Source organism: Charadrius vociferus, unplaced genomic scaffold, assembly GCF_000708025.1.
Source record: "Charadrius vociferus isolate BGI_N301 unplaced genomic scaffold, ASM70802v2 scaffold21, whole genome shotgun sequence".
In the NCBI taxonomy this organism is placed as follows: Eukaryota; Metazoa; Chordata; class Aves; order Charadriiformes; family Charadriidae; genus Charadrius; species Charadrius vociferus.
The window spans coordinates 1,338,716-1,366,370 of NW_009646850.1; the positions used below are offsets into that span (position 1 = coordinate 1,338,716).

Genomic DNA, 27,655 nt, shown 5'->3' on the forward strand with positions numbered 1-27,655 from the left:
GGGGACAAGAGGAGGCCTCGCCGCCGGGTCCCTTCATTTATTTATCTTCTTCGAAGCGGGGTGACGGGCGGGCAGGGGGAGCCCCCCCGCGCCTCCCCTCGCTCGGGAACGGGGCCCACCGTCGTCCCCCGTCCGCCCCCCCACCTCCGCACACGTATAGCGCTCAAAGCGCAGAGATCCCGCTGGGCTCGTTACCCGCTCCTCGCAAGTGGCCTTTTTCTCCTCTCCTCCCTCCCTGGGAAAGCCTTCCCATCGTTTGTGCTTCCTGCTTCAGCGACGAGCGTGTCCACGTTGTAAAAAGCAGTAACCTTTTCTCTCTTCTAAAGCCGCTCAAAACTTTTTTTTTTTTTTTTTTTTCCGGGGTGGGGGGTTGTTGGAGGTTTTTTTTTCCTGGCAGCAGGTGCTTATTCTAGAAATTTCAAGGGGTTTGAGTGATCGCCTGGAGATGCAATTTTTATCGAAGCATTGTTTCTTTAACGATATGAGGAAACTGGTTGGTCCTGCTTTCAGCGCCGGCTGTTTTGTACTCTGAGTCATGCTGTACAGTCCAACCTACTTGATCTAAATAAATTTGCAAATGGGATATTTTTCGGATTAGCAAGTAGCCAAAGCACTGTGGGTAATAAGTCCTGCTAGGACCTGTAAAAATAGGGCAATTCCGGGCCGGGGCTAAGCGCATGGAGGCTGTGAGACGTGTGCTCTTGCAGTGCCTGTGTGCGAGGGCTCTCTCTGCGCTTGCCAAGTTAATCCCTTCCCCACGCGAAAAGGAACTACCTTGCGTAAAATGACGTTTCAGTTGAAATAGCTTCTTGGTAGTCCTGATCATCTGACAGACTGCTTTTCTTGCTCTCCAGCTAAATTGTGAGGTTTTGTCATCTTTATCACACGTGACGAGATCAGGTGGCGCGCTGCTGCGTTTCTGCTTTTGGCGTGTTAGGCGTTTCAGGAGAAATGTGAATTTCGTACAGAAGTTTGAACGGCCCTATGCTTGTGCTCATTGGTAGGTGTGTGTTGGCTAAATCCAGTGGGAGATGAGTAAGAAGATTTGGGTATGAGTGTAGAAGATCTTTAGCCATAACTTTTTATGCCCAGTGCTTCATATTTTGACTGGTGAATGAAATATTTGTGGTAGGATTCTTCTGTTTCTGCTTGCCTTACCTGCTGGAGTTTAGTGAGGAAAGACCCGCCCACAAACATCCTGTGTTTTGCCTGCCTTTGTTTCAGATTGTTTCTTACTTTCCTGTTCCTTTGTTCTACATTGGCCAGTAAAGACTGAATTTAGCTCTATTCTTATGTGGCTCAATTAAACAGATAGTTAATAATGATTTTGAAGGCATCTCTTTTTTTTCCTTTTCTCACCCTTTCAAGAATTATTTTGCAATATACTGTTTTACTGGTTTACCAGGGAATGATCATCCCATTGTTTTTGGTTTTAAGAACAGAAGATTAAATGACACGTGGGAGGTAATGAGGAAGGAGTTAACCTAACAACAGGAGAGACAGGGATAAAAAAGCCCCGATCTGAAAAATAATTGAAGGCAGTGTGTCAAGGATTTGGCAGGAAGGGGATGAGAGAGGACTGTCCCCTCCCAACCGACTTGTTTTTCTGTTAGTAGTGGGACTGGTAATAACAATTATTTGATTTAGTAAACTAAATAGGGGGGGAAATGCAGTTTTTTTCCTAATCTCCTTGCAGGACAAAACTGTGGTCCAGGTTCTCATTTAGACTTGTTCCCTTGATGCAGAATGATGAGGGATTTGGGTAATCTGGAAAAAGGAAAAAAAACCCTTCAAACTACGCTTGCTTCGGGACCGGAGCTAGTTCTTTCACAGTACTCTTCAGAGCCAGCTTTAGGAGGGTTTTGGCTCAGCACCGTAGAAGCGGCATGCCGAGCTCCTGGACCACAGCTGTCTCTCTCATTCATATTGATGTGATTCTTTAATAATGGAGCTCAATCAGATTACAGAGATCTAGCTCTGTCCCTCACCCTATGGCAGGGATCTTTGATCCATCTCCAGGTAATTTTATAGTAAGTAATAGAAAGCTGACTATATCAAAGCAGCAAAAGATGGCTGTGCCATCTGATGCAGATAGATACTAATTTGAAACAAGCTTATTCTTCTTTACATGGCTATCTTCCCTTGTTCAGAAAATAATTTTTTTTCTAATTCTTTTTCATCTCAGGAATCTTTTGATGATGCATCACCAGGAAAACAAAAAGAGATCCAGGAAGCAGATCCTACATACGAAGAGAAAATGGTATGTATTTTTTGGGACAGTGTACGGCTATCCAGTACTTAGGCAGTTGCTTAAAATAGACTCATTTTTCTGCTTGTTTGAAATCTCTTAACTGGATTTATAAAACTTTGTGTAGTATTAAAAAATATTTAAGTAACTTGAAACCAAAAAATACGCAGGAAAAAACCCTGAGACCCTTCTTTTTAGAATTTTGTTGACTGGTTCTCTACTGTTTCTCCATTTCTATGGCAATCATTTGTGGGAATAACTGTTAATGTGTTGTTTCTGGGAAGTATAGTCCTAGCAGCTTTGAGGTGCTCTAGATTTAGAAGAATGATATAATGGGAAATATTCAAATGTCTTAGAGGAAAAAAATGTAATAAAAAGTTGTCAAGTTGCTTTTGAAGTTATCTGTAGAGTTGTCCTTCCTGTACGGAAGGGGGATTAAGAAGAGTTGGGTATTCACTTTCTCAGTCAGAAATGGAAAGATCCTCTAGGAAAGTGTCCACAAGTATTTAAATAGCTGCTACCTTACTTTCTCAATGTAAGAAATCAGTTGAAGTCTAGGATCTTTTTTATATCGCTGTTGAATACAGGAAAATGTTTCCGAACTTACTTTTGAACAGCAGGAGTTGCAGTCCTTTGTAGGAAAAGGGCTTGAACAGTAAAAAGAAAGGTTTGGCATAAGGCTTTGAGTAGGCACTGCATTCATTTTCAGTTGAAATACGCTTTAGTAGGAAGACTTCAAAATAGACAGGTTGTTTCAAACAGTACAGTTTACGGGTCAAAGTAAATGAAAGCTTTTAAAATTTACAGGACGTCAAGGAAGGGTTTGCTGTTTAGGACAAGCGCTGACTGAACATCTTGGCCGTCTTTTCAACCCTTTTACTTTGTCTAGACTGAAAGGGATTTTGTTAGCTTTGTCTAAAATTTAACTTCTTCTTTGTGAAGCTCTAGTTAGAGTCCTTGAGCTTTTGAAGATGGGTGATTCTGTGATTTGTGGGTTAGATATGAGAAAACTTACTATTTTCCTTATTGTTTTAGTTTTTATAGTATCCTGAACATGAGAGATGGAGCCGTCCACTCCTCACCATCTCGTTGCATTTCCTTTCTCTGTTCCTCCTTGTTTTCCTTTCTTCCTGTTCGTAATTCCAGTGTCTGTGACCGCACGTGGAATTTCTTCATAGGAAAGTGAAACTGATTCTCATAATTTGCTGCTTCCTGTGGTGTTTCTTCTTGCCACTGAAAATAACCCCGTCATCTTCTGCTAATTTCTTTGCTACTTCCTGGCAAACTGAAGGAAGTGAACTTGGAGTTGTCTCTTCTAGTATCTAGACAGGCACGATTACAAGGGGGATTGTATTTTACTGTTCCACTAGTCAGAAGACGCACTGGAAAAGAAAACAGGAAAAGTTCCTCTGTTGGTAGCATAGCTCAGGGTTGTAGAGTACAGCCTGTTCTTGTCTGTGTCCTGTCTAAAAGATACAGATGTTTGTTAGTCTCTTAAAAGGAATGTCTTTAAGCACAATGAAGATGAGTTGTGCGGATGTGTGTGTGCAGTGCGAAAACTCACAGAAGATTCCTCACTAAAATTTTCGAATGAGGAAACTTTTGCAATGCACGTTGTATCTCTTCTACTTCTCTTTTGCACAGCCAGTGAAACAAGTACTTAAAAATAAGGATCAGCAATTTGGATAGTAGTAAGATCTTACCTAGTTTAAACTTCAGAAATTGTTGTAAAGTAAACAAAAAACCTCACAAACCTATGAAGAATGGACAGGAAAACTTTAATTCAGTGGATGTGAATTGTAGCTGTGTCGATCAAGCTTGAACAGTAGTTAAGAGGGAGTTTGACTCTTCTGTGGTACATACAGGATCTCTTTCTTGGTCTCTTTCTTCTCTAACCCCTTGTCTTCCTGTCTTTTACATAGTGCAGGAACTGCTTGCTTTATTTAAAGAGAACACTCACAGAGCTGGCATTACTGTTGCAGAAGTCTGGAACATGTGTTCCTTTTTACTAAGAAAACTGACTTCCTGTAACTGTGCAAGTTGCTAAATACCAGGTTATGTTGTGGCAGCTGGCAGAATGTCAGAGTGGTTGCTCTTAAGCTTGGAACTGGTTTCTGCCTTGATTACCTGTTCTGATGTCTTGATGTGGCCTTGGGAAGGCGTATGGATTCCAAATGAAACTTGTCTCAAAGGAGCTGAACCTTTTAGATGCTAATATTGTCCCCTGTAATCGTTTTTGCACAGCAGAAACGGCGACTCATATCAAAGGGGGCAGTCAGACGAGTTACGCTGAGCATATCTAAGAGGTCTCTGCTGCTGAAATAGGTGTTCTGGCTTCTAACTATGGGCTCTTCTGCCCCCTCCACCCCCTTCCATGCCAGCTCTTTTGCTTATCTGACACCACAGTGAGGTGGTGTATCTCACTGCGCAGGCAGGAAACTAATGCAGTAGAAAGTAGTTGTTGCCAGGTTGGTGAGAGGAACGAGTTCACTGAAGAATCCTGTGCATGCTGGGTGGCGCTAAATTTCTGGGAGTGGGACTATCGTTTTTGATAGGAGATGGTTCTTAAGGGGATTGTGACCATGTCTGGTGACACTTACGCAATCTTTGTGCCAAAGTCAGATTGCAGTCTTAGCGCAGGTCTGTCTTGCAACTTTGATCATACGGCGTAGCAAAGGCTAGCCTTGACCCAATGAAAGAATATTGAATCTGTCACTAACAGTTATACTGTTGACGTTAATCCTCTCTTCTGTCTTATTGTAGGTATGTATATAAAGAAATACGAATCTATGTTGTTTAAAAAGCATTTGTTAGCTTTTTCTTTTGAATGAATTCATACTGTAATGTCTCACACTTGTTCCACTTAATTTTTTTTGTCAACAGCAAACAGACAGAGCAAACAGATTTGAGTATCTGTTGAAGCAGACTGAGCTGTTCGCTCATTTCATTCAGCCTGCTGCTCAGAAAACTCCAACTTCACCTTTGAAAATGAAGCCTGGACGTCCACGAATAAAGAAGGATGAAAAACAGAATTTACTGTCAGTTGGCGAGTGAGTGATGACATGTAGGCCAGCTTGTACTGTAATTATGGATTTTATTGTACTTTAGAAGCGTAAGTTAAACTTGCTAGTCTTTTGTCCTGTTTTGGTGTGTGTTTTATGCTGTATAATTGTGATTTTTTTCAACTGGCCGCCTGCAAGTTGAGGGTTCTTTAAGAATTCTAGGAGTTAAAAGAATTTTGTGTTGGTGGTAAAGCACTATCATGATTTAAAGTATTCTAGCATGAAGAAAAGCGGGAGAAGAAAAGTAGACCATTTGTGGCTGTAAGTTGTAAGAGTTCGCAGAGAACATCGGTATACTGCATCTTATAGGCAGCTTGAAAATCAGAAGTCTAGAAATTCGGATTGCTTTCATTGCAGTTATATGGCTAAGTACATTGAGCGTTTGGCAGGTGTTCCAGAACTCTTACATACAGAGCTGTTCTCTGTCTTGTAGTTAAAGGCCAGTACTGATGCACGGCAATTTATCCCTTTCTAGTCACTTTGCTCTAATATTTGAGGCTGGTAACAATGTGGTCATCTTATCCTATTAAGAAGCTAGTGGTTCTCAAGAGTTAAAAACAGCTTTTCAGCTGTTTTTGAAGAATCTTGCTAGGAGCTTCCTTGGGTGTTTGCATTCTGTACTGCAATGATGTTAGATTTAATTTTGGAACGTTTTCATGTCTTTTCAGTTTAGCCAGAAACTAACTTCCTTTCTTGCACTTTTTCAGCTACCGCCATCGTAGAACAGAGCAGGAAGAAGATGAGGAGCTGTTAACAGAAAGCTCCAAGACAACTAATGTCTGCACTCGATTTGAAGAATCTCCATCATGTGTGTTTCCTCTTTTTTGTTCGCTTCCCACCTCACCTTGTTCTTTTCCTTCAAAATATTATTTAAAATGAAGATTATTTACATCCTTCCCAAGGACAATGAATTAATTCTGGGGAAGAGAAGGAGGAAAAAAAGTCCAGCACTAGTCTAATGGGACAGAATGTATTAGCGAGGGACTGTTTATTTTCAGCCAGGCTAGAAAGGTAGTCCAGTGAGTCTTGTCCTTTAGAAATCCAGTTCCTATACCTTCGTAACTAGAAAAGAGCTAGCTGTTTTTAAATCTGTCATCTTACAAATTTTACATCCGTAACCTATCTTCTGATGCAGTTTAAAGTACCTAACAGCTTCCAGTTCATTTAACAGAAAATTCAGTATTCGGTTGTTTTAACATTCAACTGTGTTCTGATTTGGGGGATGGTGATGGAGTTAGAATTTCTACATATTTTGGGTTCTTGCAGAAAACAAAGCTGTTGGAGCACCTTGCAGAAACAAAATTAACATATTGCTGTCTCCAATCTGCATTGTCCTTGGGAGTTTACTGCATGAAGCTCACTACTTGCTTTTCTTCTGTAGCTTAGCTAATCAGTGTGAATTAGCAGGCAAGGGATGGTGAAATGCTTTGACGAGTTTTTACAGATCTTTTAGTCTATTCTTTCATGTCTTTTAGATGTTAAATGGGGAAAGCTGCGTGATTATCAGGTTCGAGGATTGAACTGGCTCATCTCTTTGTATGAAAATGGCATCAATGGCATCCTGGCGGATGAAATGGTATGCACATAGCCCATGTATCTGGGGACTTGCGAACACATGCAATACAATACAATTTTAGTTCAGCTATATATGTGGATTTTTTAATAGCACAAAATGCAATATGTAAGTTGCCAAATCCTATTTTTCTAGCATGTTTTAAGTCACTAATGTTAAAAGGGTCAGAGGTATCTTAATTTAAATGAACTGTGCAGGCAGTTTTAGAAATAGACATATAAAAAGAGAAACCGTCAAACTTCAGAAAAATAAAGCTTGGTGGAGGGGAATTATTCTAGAGAATGATATATCCTCTATTTTTTTTTCCCTCTAAATTGCAGCTATTTTGTTATGGTATTCTCAAGCTGCCCTAAGAGTGTGTCATGTATGAAAAGAGCAGCAAATGCGGGAACACTTCCTGTTGTTAGAATAAAATGCAGATAGCAGGATATGAGTGTCCTAGGTGGACTGATCTCAGCAGCAAGAGCTACACTAGTGGGAAATTTTCTGGGAAAAATGATGTAGCTTAGAGAGCTGTGTTAAAATTTCTTTCACACCATGACCGTGGACATTTCGGTCAGCACTGGCCATAGTAGCTTTTGCTTTTGTTTTTATTCTTTTTCCCTGAAAAACAAGGGATGAATGCAGAAGAAACTGTAGTAGCTAGACAAGCAGATACGTTTTTGTCCTTTAAGTGATTTTAGTTGTATCTGTTTTTCATAAGAAGCAGATAAGGAAAACAAAAATCTAATTATATTTCAGTATATTGCATTTCTTATACCTTCTGGTAATTTCTTCTCTGTGTAATAAACTACTTCAAGATAAATTAGAGACAAATGAATTTAAATTACTGTTTAGTAACATGTTTAATTTTGAAATAGATCAAGGATTTTCTTCAACATACGTGTTTATGTATAGAGGAAATTTTCTTTTTGCTCAATACACTTGTAAGTGGAGCAGGCTTGTTTTAACAAAAATGACTGGGAAACTTTCTAAGTCCTTGGATTTGTGGTATTCCAAAATCCATCTTGAGTTGAGGGGTTTAAATATTTACTATTAAATATTTTTTGATTAAATCTTAATTTTTAATCCTTCTGAACTTATTAGTGCCTTTCATACAGCTTGTAAACACTTTTCCACATCTTACACCAGGTGGAATGTGGTTATTTTGAAGACAAAGACTTGAATTTTAGAAGCAAAAATAACTTGCACTGATGGTTTTGGGTGTTTTAAATCCCATATGTTTGAGTCATTTTTTTTTTTTTTTAAATTATTTAAGTGATAAGAACTGGGTTTTGCATGTCTTTCTCAATTTTGTTTTAATTAAAATTTTATGCTGAAGACACAAGGTTTTAAATATTTCTGTTGAATAAAGAGCAGGACACTAAAAGTACTTCTAAAGAAGCTCAGTATTTGTTTTCTTCTTTGACATATGCAGCTGTTACTTTTATGTTTGGCTTTCTTCTCACAAGAAGTGACATCATGTCATGGCCTGTAAAAGCTTCCTTACAGAGTTCTTAATTTAGTCACATTATTTCAAGTTTAAGAGAATGCATATGTCCAGTTTGTGAAGTTCATTGACCTCTAAATAAATAATCTGAGTACACCCTGGTCTACAAAACAAAATTTTATTAAATAATGTTTTCTTGCACTTCTAAGAGTGTGTCTTACTTGAAAGGTAAGGCAAAATTCTAACTTTATAATCTAAGGTTTGAAAATGTTACTCGTACTGTGTTTTTTTATTCCATGTGGGAAGCCATACAAGCTTTTCCTAACCAAGATTTTGATGCCTTTTGTGAGTAGCACTGTCTTTAGTATATCTCACTCATTTGTTCAGGCTGCTGTGTCTTCCATATTGTACTCAGAGCTCACTGTTGTGGTTTTTAAAGGTGTTTCCTGAGAGATTTTTTTTTCTGACACGTTAACGTCTCTTACAGGGTCTTGGGAAGACACTGCAAACAATTTCTCTTCTTGGGTATATGAAACACTACAGAAATATTCCTGGTCCTCATATGGTGTTAGTTCCCAAGTCCACTCTACATAACTGGATGAATGAATTCAAGAGATGGGTACCTACACTTCGAGCAGTTTGTTTGATAGGTGACAAAGACCAGCGAGTAAGTTTTGATGTGGTGGTTCTTCCTCTGGAAATCCAGCATGTGATCGTGCTGTCCTTTATCTTTTGTTGATAGGGAAGGATGTTACATGGGTTTGTAGTGGTTAAACACTAAGACCTCCTTAAAATACAACCAGCTTAGAATTTACACGTTTGTTGCCCAGCTATTGCTTCATCACTTTACGCTCATAATTTCTTGACCCAAGGTTTTCTCTCTCCTTTTGTGAAGGCAATACACCAGGTAGGCCAACAAAACCTGATGAATCTTAAAATAGGAAAATAAAGCGTTTCATATAAAGTGCTGTCATTTGTAGGAATATATAAATCTGTAAAAAAGTAATTTGTTTTCTGCTCTGTGTAGTACAGTACATTGTGTTGGCTGTAACAGCAGTTCTTAAGAGGATTATAGGGTCTGTCACTAAGGAACTTTTCTGAAAACAGTTGTCAGCTTAGGGCTGGTGGGGGCAAGGTGGGTTGGTTGTTAAAAGTGGTATGCAAATGGATCTTACCTTCGCTTGAATTTTGTCAATTGAAAGAAAATATTGTTCAGCCTCTTATGGCCTTACTATTTTAATAATTCTCTTTTTTTAAAAAGTTACTTCAATATCAGTTATTGATACTTTTTTTAGTGCGGCAAAGAAAACCTAAAAACATGGAATATGATGGCGCCTCTTTGTCAACTGGAGTTACCCATTTATTTATGGAAGGAAGAGTTATTACTGGTGCCATTAAACTTCTGCTTTTGTCAGCAGTTATTTTTATTCTAAGGGCATTTAGCTCTATTTTCAGAGTTTGTTGGGTTAGAAATACAAAAATATCGATGAAACTTTAAATAGTTCTGGAGGTTATTGGTCCAAGTCTGATATCTTGTGATTTTTTTCATGCATCTTTTTTGAATCCAAAAGTACTTACTATTTCTTCAGTATATCTCTTGCTTATATGAGTTAAGTTCTTGACATTTCTACATCTCTGTATATTGAATTCTGGCTAATTACTGTGTCTGCTTTTAACCTCGGATGTCAGCGTTCTAGAAATTGTTGAGTTAGCCAAATAAAGCTGCACTTGGGATTATTTTTCATAGTCAAAACCTACCGTTTTCTAAACTTAAAAAAGCCAAAGCAAACCTACAGCAAACTAATTTTGAGTCCTGATCTTCTAGTTCAGCTATTGAAAACTTCATGTGTGTAGGCAGTCATCTGCTGTTTTCAAAGCCAGAAGTTAGAGCTGAAATCCCTTCTCTGCTCTGCCCCAAGGGTTTTAGCAGCTTCAGCACTGACAAAAATGTCAAGCTTTACAATGGTTCTGTGTTATATTGCCTCTGTAACTAATTTTATCTTTTCTTTCTAAATTAGTAGCAACATTTTTTTAAAATTTTAACAGCGGTAGCGTGTTCTTTTTGTTTTAGATTTGACAAAGCTTCAGTAACTAACTGTCACCTTGCTGTCTAGGCTGCCTTTGTCAGAGATGTGTTGTTGCCGGGAGAATGGGATGTCTGCGTAACATCGTATGAAATGCTTATCAAAGAGAAGTCAGTATTCAAAAAGTTTAACTGGAGATATCTAGTTATAGATGAAGCTCACAGGATTAAAAATGAAAAATCCAAGGTAATTTATACTTCCACTGAAAGAGAGATTGGTGTGGGTTATTAGGTGGTGGTGTGGGGACTAGCAAAATTTTTATATTTGCTCATGTCTCGATGTCCTTCAGTTATCAGAAATTGTGAGGGAATTCAAGACTACAAATCGGCTGCTGTTAACTGGAACTCCACTTCAGAACAACTTACATGAACTCTGGGCACTTCTTAACTTCCTTTTGCCAGACGTCTTTAACTCTTCTGAAGTAAGTCTTCATTTCTGCTAATCAAATTGAATGAACTTCGCTGATTTTCCAGATTTGAAAATAGACCTGAATATGTATAGTTAGGAGTATTAGTTACTGATAACAATAGGTTGACAGTTGGAAATGTTTCCAGAATTGTGAAGTATAGTAGGGTAGACTGTTTTTTTCAGCTTGGCCATTTTTAAGGGCTGTTGTGAGCTTAGCAGATGGGAGTTATTTAAAATCACAATGTGAAGATGATATCTACTGCATTTCAAAATAGTTTAAAAATCACAATTTAAAAATTGTGATGCCTAAACTACCTTTGTTCTTACATTTAACTACAAGTTACCTTATTGTTTACCTAAGGCTTCTTTCCTGTGAGTTGGGAGATATTATATAATGAGCAATAGACTTCACAAAGTGAAGCGTGTGCTTAACTGTTTTGATGAACTGGGAGCGTAACATCTGTAGAAAGGGAAGTCTTGTGGTGCATTACACCAAAATTTTACTTTTTGCTTTTCATTTTTCATCAAATACTGCAGTAGTGTACTTCTTCCAGATGGACTTTGTCTAATGGAGTGATATACGTGAATCATTTTCAACAGAAAAGGACTCACGTATTGACTTTTTTTTTTCTTTTTTCTCCTTCCAATGGTATGGAAGGTTTGTGGGTTTTGTTGTTTGTTTTTTGGGTTTTTTTTGTTTTTTTGTTTTTTTTTTTTAAATATGCTGTTTTATGGACCTTTCCATAAAAATAGACCAAAGAGGGAAATTAGTTCTTTTACTTACTGCCTACATAAGAGAACTAGTTGAGTTGTAATGACATTGCACCTTGCAAGGAAACCTCTTATGTAACAATGATTTTGTTGATACAGGACTTTGATTCATGGTTTGATACAAACAACTGTCTAGGGGATCAAAAGTTGGTGGAACGTCTCCATATGGTAAGTCTTTATGCTTTTTGTCCAAGTTTACCTAAGCTAGGTTCTAAATAATTCTTCTAATGCTTCTTGTGACAGAATATTAGGATAAAATAGATTATTCCGGAAACTATACTGGACTTTCAGAATAGGTCGGTGAAGCTCAGAATACGATCTGTTTCTTGAAAAGGAAATGGTTTTGGAGAGTAGAGAAGGGTCAAAAGTTCTGGCTTTCAGGATTTTGAAATGCTTGCATTAAAAATACTGGCTATAAAGAGACAAGAGCCAAGCAAAATTAAAAAAGAATCAAGGGGCATAGAACCATCTGAAAGATGATCGTTTGCATCGTTTCTGAATCTTCCAAAGACAGGACATGTATATTCCCATGTATAATTACATGTCTATATAGATTGCTTTTTCAGATGATCTGATAATAGGTGTTTGAGCATTTATGTTAGAGAACATCTGCACTGCTTTTGTCTGTTGTCCTGTTCAGTATTTCAGTTTCCAAAATATGTTTAATGATGCAATCTCTTTCAGGTGCTACGACCATTCCTTTTACGTCGCATTAAGGCTGATGTGGAGAAAAGCTTGCCTCCAAAGAAGGAGGTTAAAATTTATGTGGGTCTCAGCAAAATGCAACGAGAATGGTAATTCACGTACTTGACTGCTGTGCTTAAGGCTCAGAAGGAACGTGCTGCTTGTGATTTGGTTATTGTCTGGAACTTGATTTAATTCCTTCCGGTGTACTCCCAACTCATACATATTTCCTTGTGACACTTTTGTGATGACAAAAACATGCATATCAGGGAGAGTTACCTGATTAAGTGAGGGGGAGGGGGAGCTTTTGACTGTACTTACTATTTAAAGAAAGGCCAGCTTTGTTTTAGAATCACAAAATTTTTTTCTTTCTTTGATGTAGGTATACACGAATCTTAATGAAGGATATAGATATATTGAATTCAGCTGGGAAGCTGGACAAAATGAGACTGTTGAATATCCTCATGCAGCTGCGAAAATGCTGCAATCATCCATATCTCTTTGATGGAGCAGAACCCGGTCCACCTTACACAACAGATATGCATTTGGTCACCAACAGTGGCAAAATGGTAGTATTGGACAAATTACTACCTAAGTTGAAAGAGCAAGGTATGCGTCTCCTCCTCGTTTGAGAGGTGTTTGGTTCAGCGATAAAAATGGAAGTCTTAATGTTTCCGTATATCCTGAGCAAAAACCAGCATATTTCAGTGAGGATTATTGTTGGTTTCTAGCATGATGCCAGCTTGTCAAGCACTGTATCTTAAACAGACGATACAAAAACAATTTGTGAAGTGCCTTTGTGCTTTCATGAATAACTGGAGTCTGTTATGGCTTTTTGTGGTGGTGAACTGTTTTGGGTTTTGGGTGGGTTTTTTTTGTGTGTTGTTTTTTTTTTTTCCCCGGCTAAATTGAGATCACAGAAACATCGGTTGGTCTGGGCTTTAGGTTTTCTTTCTTAGCATTATTAGCCGTTTGAAACATAATCATGTGGTGGTTTAGCCACTCCTTTGATTTGCCGTGAAGTACCATTTCAGATTCAAAGTCTTCACATAGGGTTAAAGTCAAGTCCTTTGTGACATGTTGGTCTTTCCTGCTGGATATGGTTTTGAGCAGCACCTGAGTTTTTTCAGTGAATTCTTTAAGGCACACAAACATGGGGGAACACTCAGTTATTTTAAAGTTATTTGATAGTAGGGACAGAGCTCTGGAATAAATACATTACTGTAAAACTTGTCACAGAATTTTTGATTCTGGAATAAGTTTTTTACTTATTTTATTTTTTTTAGTTGACTTTTTTATTATTATTTATTTATTTTTACTTATTTTAATGAGTATGCTTAGTGAAGTAACTTGGCTAAAGGAGTGGAGGGAAGTTCATGACTGGGAATAAGTTGCAGAAAAATAAAACCAAGTCCAAACCTCAGCATTACGTAATATAAAAGTAACCTGTACTTCGTATCCAGGTATCATTCAGCAGCTGTGGTGATATGTGTCATTGTAAGACTACAAAAGAGTAATTTAGTGATTACTGTGCTTTTTTTAATCTTGGTTTCTTTCTGCTATGAGGCTTCTTGTTGAGATATGGTAATGAAAATTGGCCTGGCCTGAAATCAAGTCATCATCTTAAACAAAAGAGAGGTCATTATTAGACCTTGAGTCCAAAGGATAAAAAAAATCATACTAGGAGAATATCAGAGGGGGTGGAAGCTTTGTAATATTCTATGTTTTGCTTAAATCCCTCAACTAGCTTGGAAATGGTTATGTGTATATGCATAAATTACTGTACATTTACATTTTTTGGAGGTTGTCTTAATGAACTTACTTTATTTTTAGCCATCTTAAGTCCAAACCAAATACTTCAAAATTTATTTCTTTATACTCCTTGATGTTTTTATATTTGTGTTAATCATCTTACTCTGTTGTGACTGGGAACATTTTGATAAGGAGTACAACAGAAAACAAGAGCAAAAAGGCAGCCACTAACTATACCCTAATATAGAGTAAGGCGAGCAAGCCCCACGGCAAGCACAGGAGCCTGCTAATGAGTGGCTATGAATTCGGTCTAGCACCCTCCAGTCACATCTCTCCTTATTTGGAACCCTTCAAGCCCCACATTGGGCACCAAAAAAAGGTGCTGTGGTTTAACCCTGGTAGGCAGGTAAGCCCCACACAGCTGCGGTGCTGCCAGGGGCTGCAGCCCAACATTATATGTTGGGTTCTGAAATTCTAATTGGTTTTTTTCTTAGTACATGGTACCGCTCTCCTTCCCTTTCTGGTAATGCAGACTTGCAGAGTTTGGTAAATCTTGAGTTCTGGTGAAAACATAAGGAAGCTTTTTACCTAAACAGGTTCGAGAGTCTTAATCTTCAGTCAGATGACCAGAGTGCTAGACATCTTGGAAGATTACTGTATGTGGCGAAATTATGAATATTGTAGACTGGATGGACAAACACCACATGACGAGAGACAGGTATTTAAAATTTTAAGTATTTCAGTTAAATAAAAATAGTACGCGTGAAACACTTGGTTCAACTGATATGTTGCTTTTATTTATTTAGGCATCTATTAATGCATATAACGAACCTGGTAGCTCAAAATTTGTGTTCATGCTGAGTACACGGGCAGGCGGTCTTGGAATCAATTTGGCTACTGCTGACGTTGTAATTCTGTATGATTCAGACTGGAATCCACAAGTAGATCTACAAGCTATGGTAAGAATCCAGATGGAACTTACGGTTCTTTTTTCTTCTTTCTCACAGAACTTTCCTAGAAATGTGTGTGTGGCAAGATACAGTATTTCCAAAATAAACTGGTATTTTTCTTGGTTTAGGACAGGCGCAAGTACTTTTAAGACTGATTTTCAGTTCCAGTGCAGCTTCCACTGTGTGGAACTTTTAGTCACAGTTGGGGTATACAATGATTTATGCAGTGGGAAATGCTGAGTATATGCTACAGTACTCTTAGCAGTATTTAGTGAGAATAGCCTATTTTGTTCAAAAAAAAAAAAAATCTAGCGTGGTATATGTTAATCCCAAAACGATAAAGCTTTACGTGTGTGGGGAGTAGAGGTGAATGTGTTTACAGTGTGTTCTCTGATACCTTGGAAGTGAGACAAAGAAAAGCTGAATTAAACTTTTCAAAACTTTCTTTTATGGTGGTGATAAGTAAGCAAGCTCCTTTTAGCAACCATCTTTAATTCTTCTTTTTTTTGGCAGTAGATTTGCATGCATCTGCAACCTCAGGAGTAGTGTCAAGACCACTACTGACCACATAAGAAAAAGAAAAGCTTTTTTAAAACTACCAGTGTTTTTTGACGAATGAGGTCTTTCAGTGACAAATCTTGGAAATTTATTTTTAATTATTTCAGTTAAGCTATAAGTTCTCGAGTAGTCTAGCAAAAATCAGTTTGACATAATGATGGAATCGGTGTCTGGAAGGTAAAGTGAGACAGTTCCAGCTACCACTAAAGATGTATGGTCAGAATACTAATTCTCACAGTGGTTAATGATTTGCCAGTCAGGTGAGGTGGTGCCTTGTATTTTTCTTGACATATTCATGGCACAAGTGAACAATTTTGAGAAAGGTAGCTTTTGGTCAGTACAGAGATAAGTTCTTAAATACTTTGATTTTACAGAAGGTTACATAAGGTCAGAAGCATTCAGTCTTCTGCCCTGCTTGATTTAACAAAAAACCACCCCAAACGCTATTTTTTTAGGTTTGACATCTAGAGACATAGCCATTGTTGATATTGAAAAAAAACCCACCCCAAAACCTGCAATGCAGATAAGAATTTGCTGTCATGGGTAGTCATGTTAACTGGATGTCTGTAAAGATTTAACTAACCTGTGCTAGTCTGTTTTGTAAATTAGTACGTTGAAACTAATGAAAAAATGAAGACTAATTATATAGTCATGCTGGAAACCAAGTACTGAATTTTTTTGTTACTTTTTTTTTTTTTTGCCTAGGATCGAGCACACAGAATTGGCCAGACAAAGACTGTTCGAGTGTTCAGGTTTATCACAGACAACACAGTGGAAGAAAGAATAGTGGAACGTGCAGAAATGAAACTCCGGCTCGATTCCATAGTCATTCAGCAAGGCGAGTATAGGAAGGCAATTTGGTCGTATAGATGATGAGATTCCCTTCTTTTTGCCACAGTTTGTGTACTGGCAAAATCAGCTAGTAAGAATTAATGGGAATGTTGCTTTTGCCTCAGCTGAACTCTGAAGATAGCTAGAGTGCCTTTAAAGGCCTGAGCCACTTGAAAATTTATTTTACTGTAGGGGAAGGCTTTTTCTCACAAACTTTTTTATTACCTCCCTAGTGATACATATGTGTAAGTGGAGATAGTCAGACTTTTTTTTCCTTCTGCTAAAGCGCTCAACTATTCCTTTGACCTGTAGAAATGAGTGTGGTGCCTTTTTTTAATAGATGGGGAAAAGCGATGACAATGTAGCCTTCTTGGTTGACTTGATTGGAATCGGTAACTTTATTTCTGAAAAAATGAGTCAATAAGTGTAGTGTGGACATTGTGAAAACATACAGCTTAACAAAGCTTATACGGAAGACCTTGCATCCAAAATTATGTTTGTTGAACACAGTTCATGTATAATTAAGGAAATATAAGTGGTCCCTGGATAGATTTTGCTGACTTCTTTTGGGCTTTTTCCTCTTTTTTTTCTTTTTTCCCCACCCATTTGGAATTTCCTTCACTGAAAGAAAAGGATGTAGCTTTAACTTGCAGATGTAAGGGGGGAAAGAATCATGTATTGCTCCTTCTGTAATGTAAACTGTTTAGTCAGCTGCTGTCCTCCCATTACTTTTCGCTTCAGGAAGACTGGTGGATCAAAACCTGAATAAACTTGGGAAGGATGAAATGCTGCAAATGATTAGACATGGAGCAACGCATGTGTTTGCCTCGAAAGAGAGTGAGATTACAGATGAAGATATTGATCACATTTTGGAAAGAGGTGCAAAGAAGGTGAGATAAAGCTTTAAAAATGCAGGAGCCCACCTATAGACTTAAATATGATGGTAAGATAGTATAGCCCTAGATGATAACTTGATTGTAAGTTGGAGAGAACAGGTTTTTCGATGTTGATGGTTTTCATATCGATCAATTGGTCAATTGTTTGGGTTTTCTGCTGCTGTAAATGAGATGTTTTATAATGAAGTACCTTTCAAAATTGCTACTCTTCTTCCAAGACTGCGGAAATGAATGAAAAACTTTCAAAGATGGGTGAAAGCTCACTTAGGAATTTCACAATGGATACGGAGTCCAGTGTGTATAATTTTGAAGGGGAAGACTACAGAGAAAAACAGAAGGTAATGTTTAAGTTTCTTTTGGGGGAAAGTGCTAAGTTGTGTGATTGAACCATATTTATTTAAGTAGTATCGGTTAAAATACAATATAATGCATGAAAATAGTTTATAAGTTTTATTACTTATTTGACAAAGTAGATGTAAACCTAGTCTTACACAAAACTCGCAGCTGGTCTGAATGTTTTGCAAGGCTTAGTCTAATATTTTTTGGCGTGGTGGGATTTGTTTTTATAGATGGCATTTACGGAGTGGATTGAACCACCTAAACGAGAAAGAAAAGCCAATTATGCTGTGGATGCTTACTTCAGAGAGGCGCTTCGAGTCAGTGAGCCTAAAGCACCCAAGGTGAGTTGACTAAATTAAAGAAATAAAGTGTTGAAATGTGCATGATAAACAGTTAAAGCTGAAAGCGAGAAGTTGGTCTTTATCCATAAAAACTGCTCTATTCACTTTTATAAATTGAGGAGGCAATTTAAATTTAGAAAAATCCACAGGACTTAAGAGAAACTTCTGTGAGAAAAATGTAAGAGCAGGATGAAACTTGTAAGATGTCAGGAGGGTGAGACCAAGGTGTCTCTTACTTTATTTTTATTTAAGCAGCTGTGGATTTTCCTTACCTGTGGAATATTTCCTTATTGCTGCTCAGAACACCTGAACTTTGTTGAAGGGGATGTATGTGTGACTCTTTCCCCAGCTGCCTCCTCCTCCTCCCAACAGACCCTCTCCCCTTTTCTGACAGGTCTTTCACTTTTAGAATGCTTCATCTTTGTAATTGTCTCTGGCTTTTTTTTTTCTTAATTAAGACAGTGCATTTGTGTAACAATAAAACCTTTTTTTTTTTCTCGTAAACTGAAATCAGTTATTACAAGCAAACAGATTATAGATGTGAAAGGGAGTCAAATGCAAACTTTGTATGTATTTCAGGCACCACGGCCTCCAAAACAGCCAAATGTACAGGACTTCCAGTTCTTTCCTCCACGCCTGTTTGAACTATTGGAAAAAGAGATTCTTTACTACAGAAAGACAATTGGGTACAAGGTAATAGAAGAATTCACACATTGCAATGTCAGGAGACTATGTACTTGTCCTTCTTTTCACACTTACTTAAATGAAAGAAAAATCATGTTGAGCTGAACAAATGATGAGGCTATATTAACAGAGAAGTAACAATTAGCAATTATCTGTGAAAAATTAATCAAATTTTACAAAACGCAAAACCTTTCAGGTACCTCGTAATCCTGATTTGCCAAATGCAGCCCAAGCACAAAAGGAAGAACAGCTTAAGATTGATGAGGCTGAACCTCTTAATGATGAGGAACTTGAAGAAAAAGAGAAGCTTCTAACCCAGGTACAGTTGGGTCTTTAGCGAATCGGCCAAAGCCTGCTTTGTGTTTTACAGTGTTATGGGAACACTTCTTGGTCATCGAATCACACATGCCATAGTTGGTTCTGACTGAAAAGAGGTTTAGCATCAGCTGGATACCTTTGAAGAACGTGCACTGGATTAGTGTAGTCGGGGTCTACTGAATCTGATCTATGTTGTGTGTGCATTTTAATCCTGAAGAGTAAGAACTAGCCCAGTGTCAGAGTCCGGCTTCCCAGGCTTGCATTGACTGCACGCTGTAACATCTTTCCTCAGCTGTGGGACTTTGCAGACTAGCTGCAGAGCTGCATGTGCTGTTTTCCACATCATTTAAAGCATATCTCTGTCAACCCATCACTCTCCTGTGGAAGTGAATCCTGCAGGGTGAACAGTCAGTGTTCTTAAACTGCCTGGTAGCGGATAGTGTCCCGCTCTTAAAGAGGATATGAGCTGAGTGGGTGTATAATGAGGTAGCATGTATGTTTAAATCACTTAAAACAGGTTACTGCCTGTTATGCCTTGTTTGGGTATTATATTTTCATGATGTATTTTGGGGGGCGTGGTGGAATTAGAGGAGAAGACCTCTTGCTTGAGTAGTAAGGCACTGGACCAGGTCACTACTAAAAACTACAACAGTACAATCAAGAGAAGCCGTGGCTAAATCATAACGTGGCTGGCAGAATGTTTTACTGCCAGCTGTATAAAATGTATTGCTAATACGAAATTCGCCTATTTCAGCAGCTGACAATTTTGGCATATCACAAGTGTCATCACCAGATAGCTTTAGACCTTCTGAGGGAGAGTGACCAGGGAAAATGGGTGATGGCACCTCTGAGGCACTTGGTGGGCCTTTTTGACAAAACAAAACCATCTTAGAGACTATTGCTTCACTTGAGGGGGGTTTCTTAAAAAGTGATCCCATGCTCTCTCTCAGAGAATATTGGTCAGGAGCATTAATTTATGAGCTGAAGACTCTTATCCAAAATGAGCCGGTAGAGAATGGGTGCTAATTGCTATGCAGTATTTAGATGGAGAGGCTACAGCAACTGCAGTATAAAAACAGTTTGTCTACTAACATTAAACTGCAGAGAAAGCCAAGGTTTAATATTGTTGGAATGATGGAAGTGTTACAGGCCATTTTAAAGAAATCGCTTGAAACAAATTTGGAGAGACACACGTCCTAACCTTCTGTGCAATGTTTCCTTTTGATTGCTATAAAGGGATTCACTAACTGGAACAAGAGAGATTTTAACCAGTTCATCAAAGCTAATGAGAAGTGGGGCCGTGATGACATAGAAAATATAGCACGAGAAGTAGAAGGAAAAACCCCAGAAGAAGTCATTGAGTATTCAGGTAACTGACTCGTTAAGTAGTCACCTCTGTGAGTCTGTATCAAATGCTGCTTTGCTGGTTAGAACTGCCTATGAACATGGTAACACCTTACTTCTGAGAATGTCTTACCTGGTTCTTGAAGCCAGGGTAGAATTGTACTGATGGGTTTGGGATCTACCGATCTAGGTTTTACCGTGTTTAGCCGCTGCATAATTAAAGCTGTACTAAAGTGTGCATATAAACTGTTATTGATCCACTTTAATATATCCTAAATCTGCTCTAACTGGATAGTGCTGTCTTCAATTCTTGTTAATTTTTGCAAAAGGAAATGCTGAGAAGCAGTGCTGAAGCTACAGAGGTTTCACTTTTCCTTGTATTCACTAACCAGTTGTTTTCTTGAGTCTTTACCCCTTTTACTACCTCATCCTCATCAAGAGCGGGATACAGTAAAAATTTTGTGACTACATGTGTAATGGTCATTGGTTTTTGTAACCTAAGTCCACTTGGCTACTTACCTCCGATGTCTCAGAACTGTTTTCTACTATAGTGCAGCTGCAAGGTCCTAGGGCTAAATTCCTAAAGGTATATCGCAGTTTACAGATGTGAAAACTTCTTTAAAAAAACCCTTGTATGAAAAACTTAATCATCTTTTAGACGCTTGCTCTTGATTTTGCTGTGCAGTTACCCTCCCGCTTCCGTCTGTAAAAATGTATTGCCGTTATATCGGTTTCCATGTTAAGAAGCTTTTTTCTTTGAGAAGGAGCTTGGCTAACAACAAACTTTCTGGCCTGTATGGCACCTCATTTAAACTGAGGGCTCCTCTATCTACCCCCTTCAAAATAGCATTTGTAATACTGCAACACACAATATCGGGAAGAGAAGGTTCCTTATCAGGTAAAGGCATGCCTATTTTTATACAGCAGTAAGTTCTGATAAAAGTAAGTAACATCTTTTTGTTAATGTACAAACCCCCTAACTTTTAAAATGCATGATAAGAAACTAACCAATTGTTCGTTTCTTAGCTGTGTTCTGGGAAAGATGCAATGAACTCCAAGACATAGAGAAGATCATGGCTCAGATAGAAAGAGGAGAAGCCAGAATTCAGAGACGAATCAGCATAAAAAAAGCACTTGATACAAAGGTATCTTTGCTGTGTTTCTTGCTTCTTTTATTCCCTGTGCGGGTGAGGTGAGATGCAGGACTCGCTGTCTAGCCAGTGTTACTAATGGATGAAGACAACATGTTCGGCATGGTATTTCCCTCTTTTGCATATCCCTCAGCAGTTGCTTCCTGTAGCTTTTCCATTCTATGGAAGTGCTGTCCTGGCTGACAGCTGTGATGGTCCCTTTAGGTATGGCCCAACCTGTTGTTTGTAACAATCATCTTTATCACAGGACAAAGAGTTCATAGTGCCGTATAACACTCTCCCGCTAACTACATGCTTCTTGAAGACGCAGAATTTCTTTTGGATCCATGTAACTGAAAATGTGATGTATACATTTAGAGCACTTAAAAAGGGAAGACTTACCAAGCAGAGGAGACTTTTGTCCTCATCTATGTTTCACCAACCAGAGCTTGGTAATGAATGGATTTGTAGTAAATTAAGACAACGTATCAGAATTTTCCCCCTACCTCAGGTTTGACTAGTTAGTTATCTCTTCTGGGGAAGTCAGGGGAAGAACGGTGTCTGACTCAGTTAACCAGAATGCAGCTGCACCATGTGCTACAGTCTCATGTACCTCGTTACTCTGGGTTTGACCATTCCTGTATGTTAAAAAGATCGTTGCCATTTGAAGCCTAGCAGATCCTGACTGTTTTCAAATGCAGCGTCACGTCAGAAGTCTGCTGTTAATCGAAAGATCACAGACAAAGCTGTCTGTTGTCTAAACCAGAATTTACCAGTTTAGATGGAGTTGGTAAACGCACCATCTAGAACCCACGCTTCCTTCTTTAGCACCAGAGATCATAAAAGATCTAGTTTTCTAACTTTGCGTTGTTCATCTGCCTGTCTTCATGTGATGCATTGCTTTCATATAAAAACAGTTCCATGCTGATTCTGAACTATTTCTTAGTTTTATATGGTCTTATTTGTTTTGTTTAGATTGGCAGATACAAAGCCCCTTTCCACCAGCTAAGAATATCGTATGGTACCAATAAAGGGAAGAATTACACTGAAGAGGAGGATCGCTTTCTAATCTGTATGCTTCACAAACTCGGATTTGATAAAGAAAACGTCTATGATGAATTAAGACAGTGTATCCGAAACTCCCCGCAATTCAGATTTGACTGGTTTCTCAAGTCCAGAACGGCAATGGTATGTATTAATCTGTTTGGCTTTTTGTTCACGAGTGCCTGTGACAACACCCTTGACCTACACCAGGCTACTGGAGTAGCTTCTAAAATACTGACGTATGTGCATGTCTACAATACATTAAATTTTTATAGACTTTCCAACAACCGTAGTGGATGGCCAATGCAGTAAACTAAAAAGTCTTATGGGAGGAGAAATTAAAAATTCCAAGGTACCATTTTCAAAACCAACATGAATTTGAGTTAAATACAAACAGGTTTTAAAAAGCAAACATCTGTGATCAAATCCATTCCTGTGAAGCCAGCCAGTAACTATTAAAAAAAAATAAATATTTAATTCACTCTGCCAAGATCCAGCAAAAAACTTACGTACTTAAAGGCATTTCTAATATTCTAATATGATTTTTACATTAAGTGGCTGCCCAGTGTAGTGAGTGAATATGTTGTGCAATTTAGGAGCTGCAAAGGAGATGCAATACTTTAATCACCCTGATTGAAAGAGAAAACATGGAACTGGAAGAAAAGGAAAAGGCAGAAAAGAAGAAGCGTGGACCAAAACCATCTTCGGTAAGATTTAAGAAGGCATTTCTTGCGGAAAAGCCCATTTGAAGACAGGGTTCTTTTCTAATTGTCTAGGACAAGCGACATCTAAAGTTATTTAAAAACAACAACAAAAAACCTCATAGGGTTATAGAGCCACTTAAAAGTTCATGCTCTCATTCAGCTCATACAGTTGGGGATGGCAAAGAAGATAAAATGAGTTTAGGTTCTAAATTGTAGCTTACATGTTTTGGGAGCAGATAAACATGTTATGTTTGGATCACTGAGTTGGTATGCTCTATAGGTTTATCCTGGTAAAATCAACCAGAGGTTTATTTGGCATTTTGATTAATTTTTATCCCTAAAGAAATTATATATTTACCACTGAGGTTTACATAGGCGACGCAGACCATTCATCGCACTTTGAGAGTGCTGCAGATCTGTTTACTCATGTTCCTGTGTCGACTGTGCTGCCTGCCACCACTTTCCTTGTATGGAGGGTTCGTCATGAAAGGGACTTCTTGAGCTAGATCTGGGAAACCAGAACACGCGCTTGACTGCTCTCTTTGCTGACTGAATTCAAAGTATTGCTAAATACGCAGGCCTGTTTTGTAAAGGAAATATCAGCTTTCCCCATTTTCTTGCCTAGATTTGTTGGTTCAAGTTGTCATTGCCTAGAGCTGTCGTATCAAAAACTTAGAAGCACAACTTACTTTGCAGATGGGCAGAAATCAGTAAAGTTAGGACTGGTGTTTATAAGTTTCTTAGAACTGTTCACAGAATATTTAAAAATACCATTTCATAAATAGGAAGCTTTACAGCATCCTTATTTGCTTCTGTACACTTTTTACCTCTATGAAATCATACTCTTCCAGAATTGGAAGAATACAAACCAATGGCCATCCCGGGGAGGATGTGCCTATTTGCCCTTTTACAACATTTGCAATTTATCACCTTTTAAAGCTGCTGAGGTGTAAATCATCTCTACCTGCTTTGACTTAAAATGTAGTGCTTGCTTACAATCTTTTTGTATCACAATAACTTCTTAAAAAACTTACCTTACAGGCACAGAAGCGCAAAATGGATGGTACTCCTGATGGTCGTGGAAGAAAAAAGAAGCTAAAGCTGTGAATGCAGAATTTTTGTAATCACTAAATTTAAAAAGTAGTTCTTTAATTTACGGGTCTTCATAAGATGTACTGTATAATGCTCAACTATTATGTCATTAAAGGACATCGGGTTCATCTGTTTACTGAACTAGAAACATAGTACTTAATGTAGTTTCACTTTTTTAAATGCAACAGCTGTGCTGAATTTTTTTTACCATTAACACTTGAAGTAATAAATAGTCTTCATTTATTAATATAAAGCTTCACGTGACTTTTTTTTCCATCAATGTTTGCACTTGAATAACTATTTATTTAGTCGTCCCCCGGTGGTTTTTTTTTTCATCTGTGGGTGTTGTGAACACTTCTGTTATGATTGTTAGAACTAGTTAGTTCTCTTTTATTTTTACAAGCCACCACCACCAGTCAAACCCTATTTCTGGAGATTCTGTGGCTCTGACCTTACCTTTCTTGAACTTCATTTTTTAAAGCACAAATGCACTCTGTTCTTTGACGTTAGTGGAAAGGGCAGGTATTTACCTCAAGAGCTAATGACCAACATAGATACAGATTGGAACCCAAAATGATATTTTTCTGCTTCAAATCTGTGCCAGAAGAAAGGTCAGTCAGTCACGCTGAGGTTTGTACTTAATTAGAATGGCCTAAGAATGGTAGAATTGTTTTTATTGGCAAACAGCAACAAGTCAGAACAGAAAATGTAACGATACATAAAACAACCCACTTCTCCCAAACAGCTGTGGTAAATGCAGAGCCAGCCTTGATTACTGTGAAAAGAACTGGTGCTGACTCAACCTGTGCAAGATTGGAGTTGTCAGGCAATCCACACTGTCCACTGAGCTAGTCAAACTGTACCACACACGGGTATTTCCTACGCTGGCCTTTCCTTCATATGTATCTGGCACATAATGACTGAGATGAAATCGTGTGTTTCCCAATACCATCATCTGTAGCGTAATTTTGGAATTTACTAGAAAAAAACCCAGCAAAACAGAACAAATGCTTAGTTTGCATCAAGTAATCTTTGCTTGGTTTTGTCCCTTTTAAGAACACATATCAAAAGGCATCAGCGTTTAAAGTGGGAGAAACGCATCCCTAGAAAAATCAGCTTTATGGAGCTTAAGCATTAAGCAAAACCGGACTTAAGAAAAAGCTGAGAATTCACACAAGTAGATTTCACGTACAGCAGTACAGTTCTTACAAGTACGTAAGTTGAGTTTTTTGTTGCAGGTGACTGATTTGCAGACAGCAGCTGAAAACAGGTTGCGAAACCATGCTTTGCTCTTCAAAAAGTCAAAAGAACTTCGTATGTACAGCAGAGTTAATAGCCATTCGACAGCGCTTTACAAGTTGCATTGTCGTGGCAACCCTAGAAGACACCAGTCCAACTGCTTACACTTGGTGTACCCTAAACTAAAACGCTGCAATGCTGAAGCCTTCCTTTAAAAGCATCCCTTTGCAAAGCACGCCTTTTCACAAAAACAAAACCCTAAACACCATCAAAAACCCAAACCACAATAAGCCACGATCACTTGTTAACAACTACCCTAAATAAAAACCTTTAGAGGAAGCAGATGGGAAAGATTTATTAAATGGCTGAGCAGCATTTCATTTCTGCGAACAATTCTTAAGTGCCAGGATGCTGAAATCAAAAGGAACTAAACCTAATCTCCCTACTGGCATCATACTAGTTACAGAAGATTCTTTTTTCAAGTGGATGTAAAAAAAAACGTAAGGAAAGTATTTGCTCTAGATGATACAAGTGTGTTCCGCTGGTGCCATCTGGCACAATAAGGTACCTTTTAGATGTATTTGCCCGTATTTGGATGCTATAATATCTGTATCAAGCAAAGGAAGATGGGCAATTACTGTACAACGTGGGAAAGTGATCATTAGTATTGGTCTGAAGTACTGGAATCTTTTTTAAATCATGTTTGAAAGCACTTAATGCCTAAGCATTAACGTACTATTTTTCTAGTGTGGCTTTACAATATAATTCTAATTGCATTGATCACGTATAATGCTCTCCTTACGCATAATTGCAATTACAGCCTTACCTGTGTGTCTCCCACCGCTGTCCATATGTCCAAGGTCCTCATTAAAATTGGAGACAAAACTCTTGGTATCACTCATTTAAAAGAACACTTACCGTCTATTACTTAGCTTCCATTCTAATACTACTACCTTCTTCCTTCCCCAGCAAGAATTATAAAAAAAAAACAACCCAAAAATCCCCAAAACCAGTTATATGAAAGCTAGATACTATTACATGTAACCAAAACCAGCATCCTTCTAAGCACCAACCTTTCGTGGTGGATATAAGGCACGTTTACAGCTGCATATAGTCAAAACATTAAAGAAAAACTACGTTGTTTTTTTTTTAAAAAAGAAAAAAGCACCAACTGCCATTCATGGCATACTAGCTTGAATTCCATAAATAAGTCACTCACGCATGAATGTAGCACACCAACCCTGTCAGAAATAGCTGCCCATGACAAGTAATTGATCCAGCATTAGAACCGCAGCAGCCAATGGTCTGTGCAAAGGAGTCAGCCGAGAGCTAGATTTGAGAGGCTGCTTTTTGGTGAAATTACATGTTAAAAAACGAGCAGCCAAGAAATTGGCTAGACTTCTGAACTGTCGCTGCTGCTGTGTCGTGTGGTCATAGCCTCGCTGCTGCCGGAGCGGCTGATGGGCGCTTTGGTTTTCCCAGCAGAGGGCCGTTTCCTCCGCTTCAACAAAAAAAGAGTTATAAGCACAGTGCAGACCAGAAAGAGCAGTCCTGTCACGCCTCCAGTAACATGTACAAAACTGTTTCCGGAGTCCCCACTTGTGATTTCCAGACCTGGCCTGTGATGCAGCGTGCCAGCTGGGACCATGTCTTTCTGGATGATGACAGCTTTGTCAGAACGGTCAAGAGCAATATGCTGAATATTCGTGCCCCTGTTTTTATCTGCTCCGATGTCTCGCATGAAGACTGGGACGTCTGGGTTGGCTCTTCTGCTGCGATTTAAGGCTGTGGTGCTAACTCTTCCATTAGTGGCAGACAACACGTGGTGGTACTCAAGACTTCTTTTACCATTGTGCCTGTGTGCATTTTCCTTCGATCGGACCATGTAAATAGCGTGAATGTACCATTCTCGGCCAGCTGCCACCTTAAAAAAAAAACCAACCAACCAACCACATAAAACCCGAACAACACCCTCATGCACATTTACTACAAACTGGAAAACACCAAGCATCAGATTCATCCGGGCAGATGTCCCAAGTTTGCTGCCAAATATGTCTAATTAAAGTCAACGGCAGAAGTAGGCACTTGGAGATAGGATTAATCTTTTCTTAATGAAGACTGCTGAAGTAGCTCAGATAAGCTATGTTCTAAGAGAGCCTGTTTCTTTCTAGTGT

The 27,655-nt window shown here is 38.5% G+C and overlaps 2 protein-coding genes across 2 annotated transcripts in view; one reads left to right on the forward strand and one right to left on the reverse strand.

Moving 5' to 3' along the window:
- SMARCA5 (SWI/SNF related, matrix associated, actin dependent regulator of chromatin, subfamily a, member 5) overlaps nucleotides 1-24,489 on the forward strand; it is a 27,018-nt gene extending 2,529 nt beyond the window's left edge. The window contains exons 2-24 of the mRNA XM_009894177.1: nucleotides 2,186-2,260; nucleotides 5,132-5,298; nucleotides 6,018-6,118; nucleotides 6,786-6,886; nucleotides 8,800-8,979; nucleotides 10,427-10,582; nucleotides 10,686-10,817; nucleotides 11,675-11,743; nucleotides 12,260-12,369; nucleotides 12,642-12,868; nucleotides 14,608-14,729; nucleotides 14,818-14,970; nucleotides 16,225-16,357; nucleotides 17,092-17,240; nucleotides 17,465-17,584; nucleotides 17,816-17,926; nucleotides 18,506-18,619; nucleotides 18,807-18,929; nucleotides 20,165-20,297; nucleotides 21,299-21,417; nucleotides 22,378-22,590; nucleotides 23,043-23,153; nucleotides 24,192-24,489. Coding sequence (XP_009892479.1) covers nucleotides 2,186-2,260; nucleotides 5,132-5,298; nucleotides 6,018-6,118; nucleotides 6,786-6,886; nucleotides 8,800-8,979; nucleotides 10,427-10,582; nucleotides 10,686-10,817; nucleotides 11,675-11,743; nucleotides 12,260-12,369; nucleotides 12,642-12,868; nucleotides 14,608-14,729; nucleotides 14,818-14,970; nucleotides 16,225-16,357; nucleotides 17,092-17,240; nucleotides 17,465-17,584; nucleotides 17,816-17,926; nucleotides 18,506-18,619; nucleotides 18,807-18,929; nucleotides 20,165-20,297; nucleotides 21,299-21,417; nucleotides 22,378-22,590; nucleotides 23,043-23,153; nucleotides 24,192-24,257 — 2,985 coding nt within the window. The 3' untranslated portion in view covers nucleotides 24,258-24,489. The remainder of the gene's footprint in view (nucleotides 1-2,185; nucleotides 2,261-5,131; nucleotides 5,299-6,017; nucleotides 6,119-6,785; nucleotides 6,887-8,799; nucleotides 8,980-10,426; nucleotides 10,583-10,685; nucleotides 10,818-11,674; nucleotides 11,744-12,259; nucleotides 12,370-12,641; nucleotides 12,869-14,607; nucleotides 14,730-14,817; nucleotides 14,971-16,224; nucleotides 16,358-17,091; nucleotides 17,241-17,464; nucleotides 17,585-17,815; nucleotides 17,927-18,505; nucleotides 18,620-18,806; nucleotides 18,930-20,164; nucleotides 20,298-21,298; nucleotides 21,418-22,377; nucleotides 22,591-23,042; nucleotides 23,154-24,191) is intronic.
- A 2,385-nt stretch (nucleotides 24,490-26,874) lies between these two features.
- Nucleotides 26,875-27,655, reverse strand: part of LOC104294564 (FRAS1-related extracellular matrix protein 2-like) — a gene marked incomplete at its 5' end in the record, with an annotated part of 63,811 nt that continues 63,030 nt past the window's right edge. Inside the window, 1 exon segment of the mRNA XM_009894178.1 lies at nucleotides 26,875-27,405. Within this exon segment, the coding sequence (XP_009892480.1) occupies nucleotides 26,875-27,405 (531 nt within the window).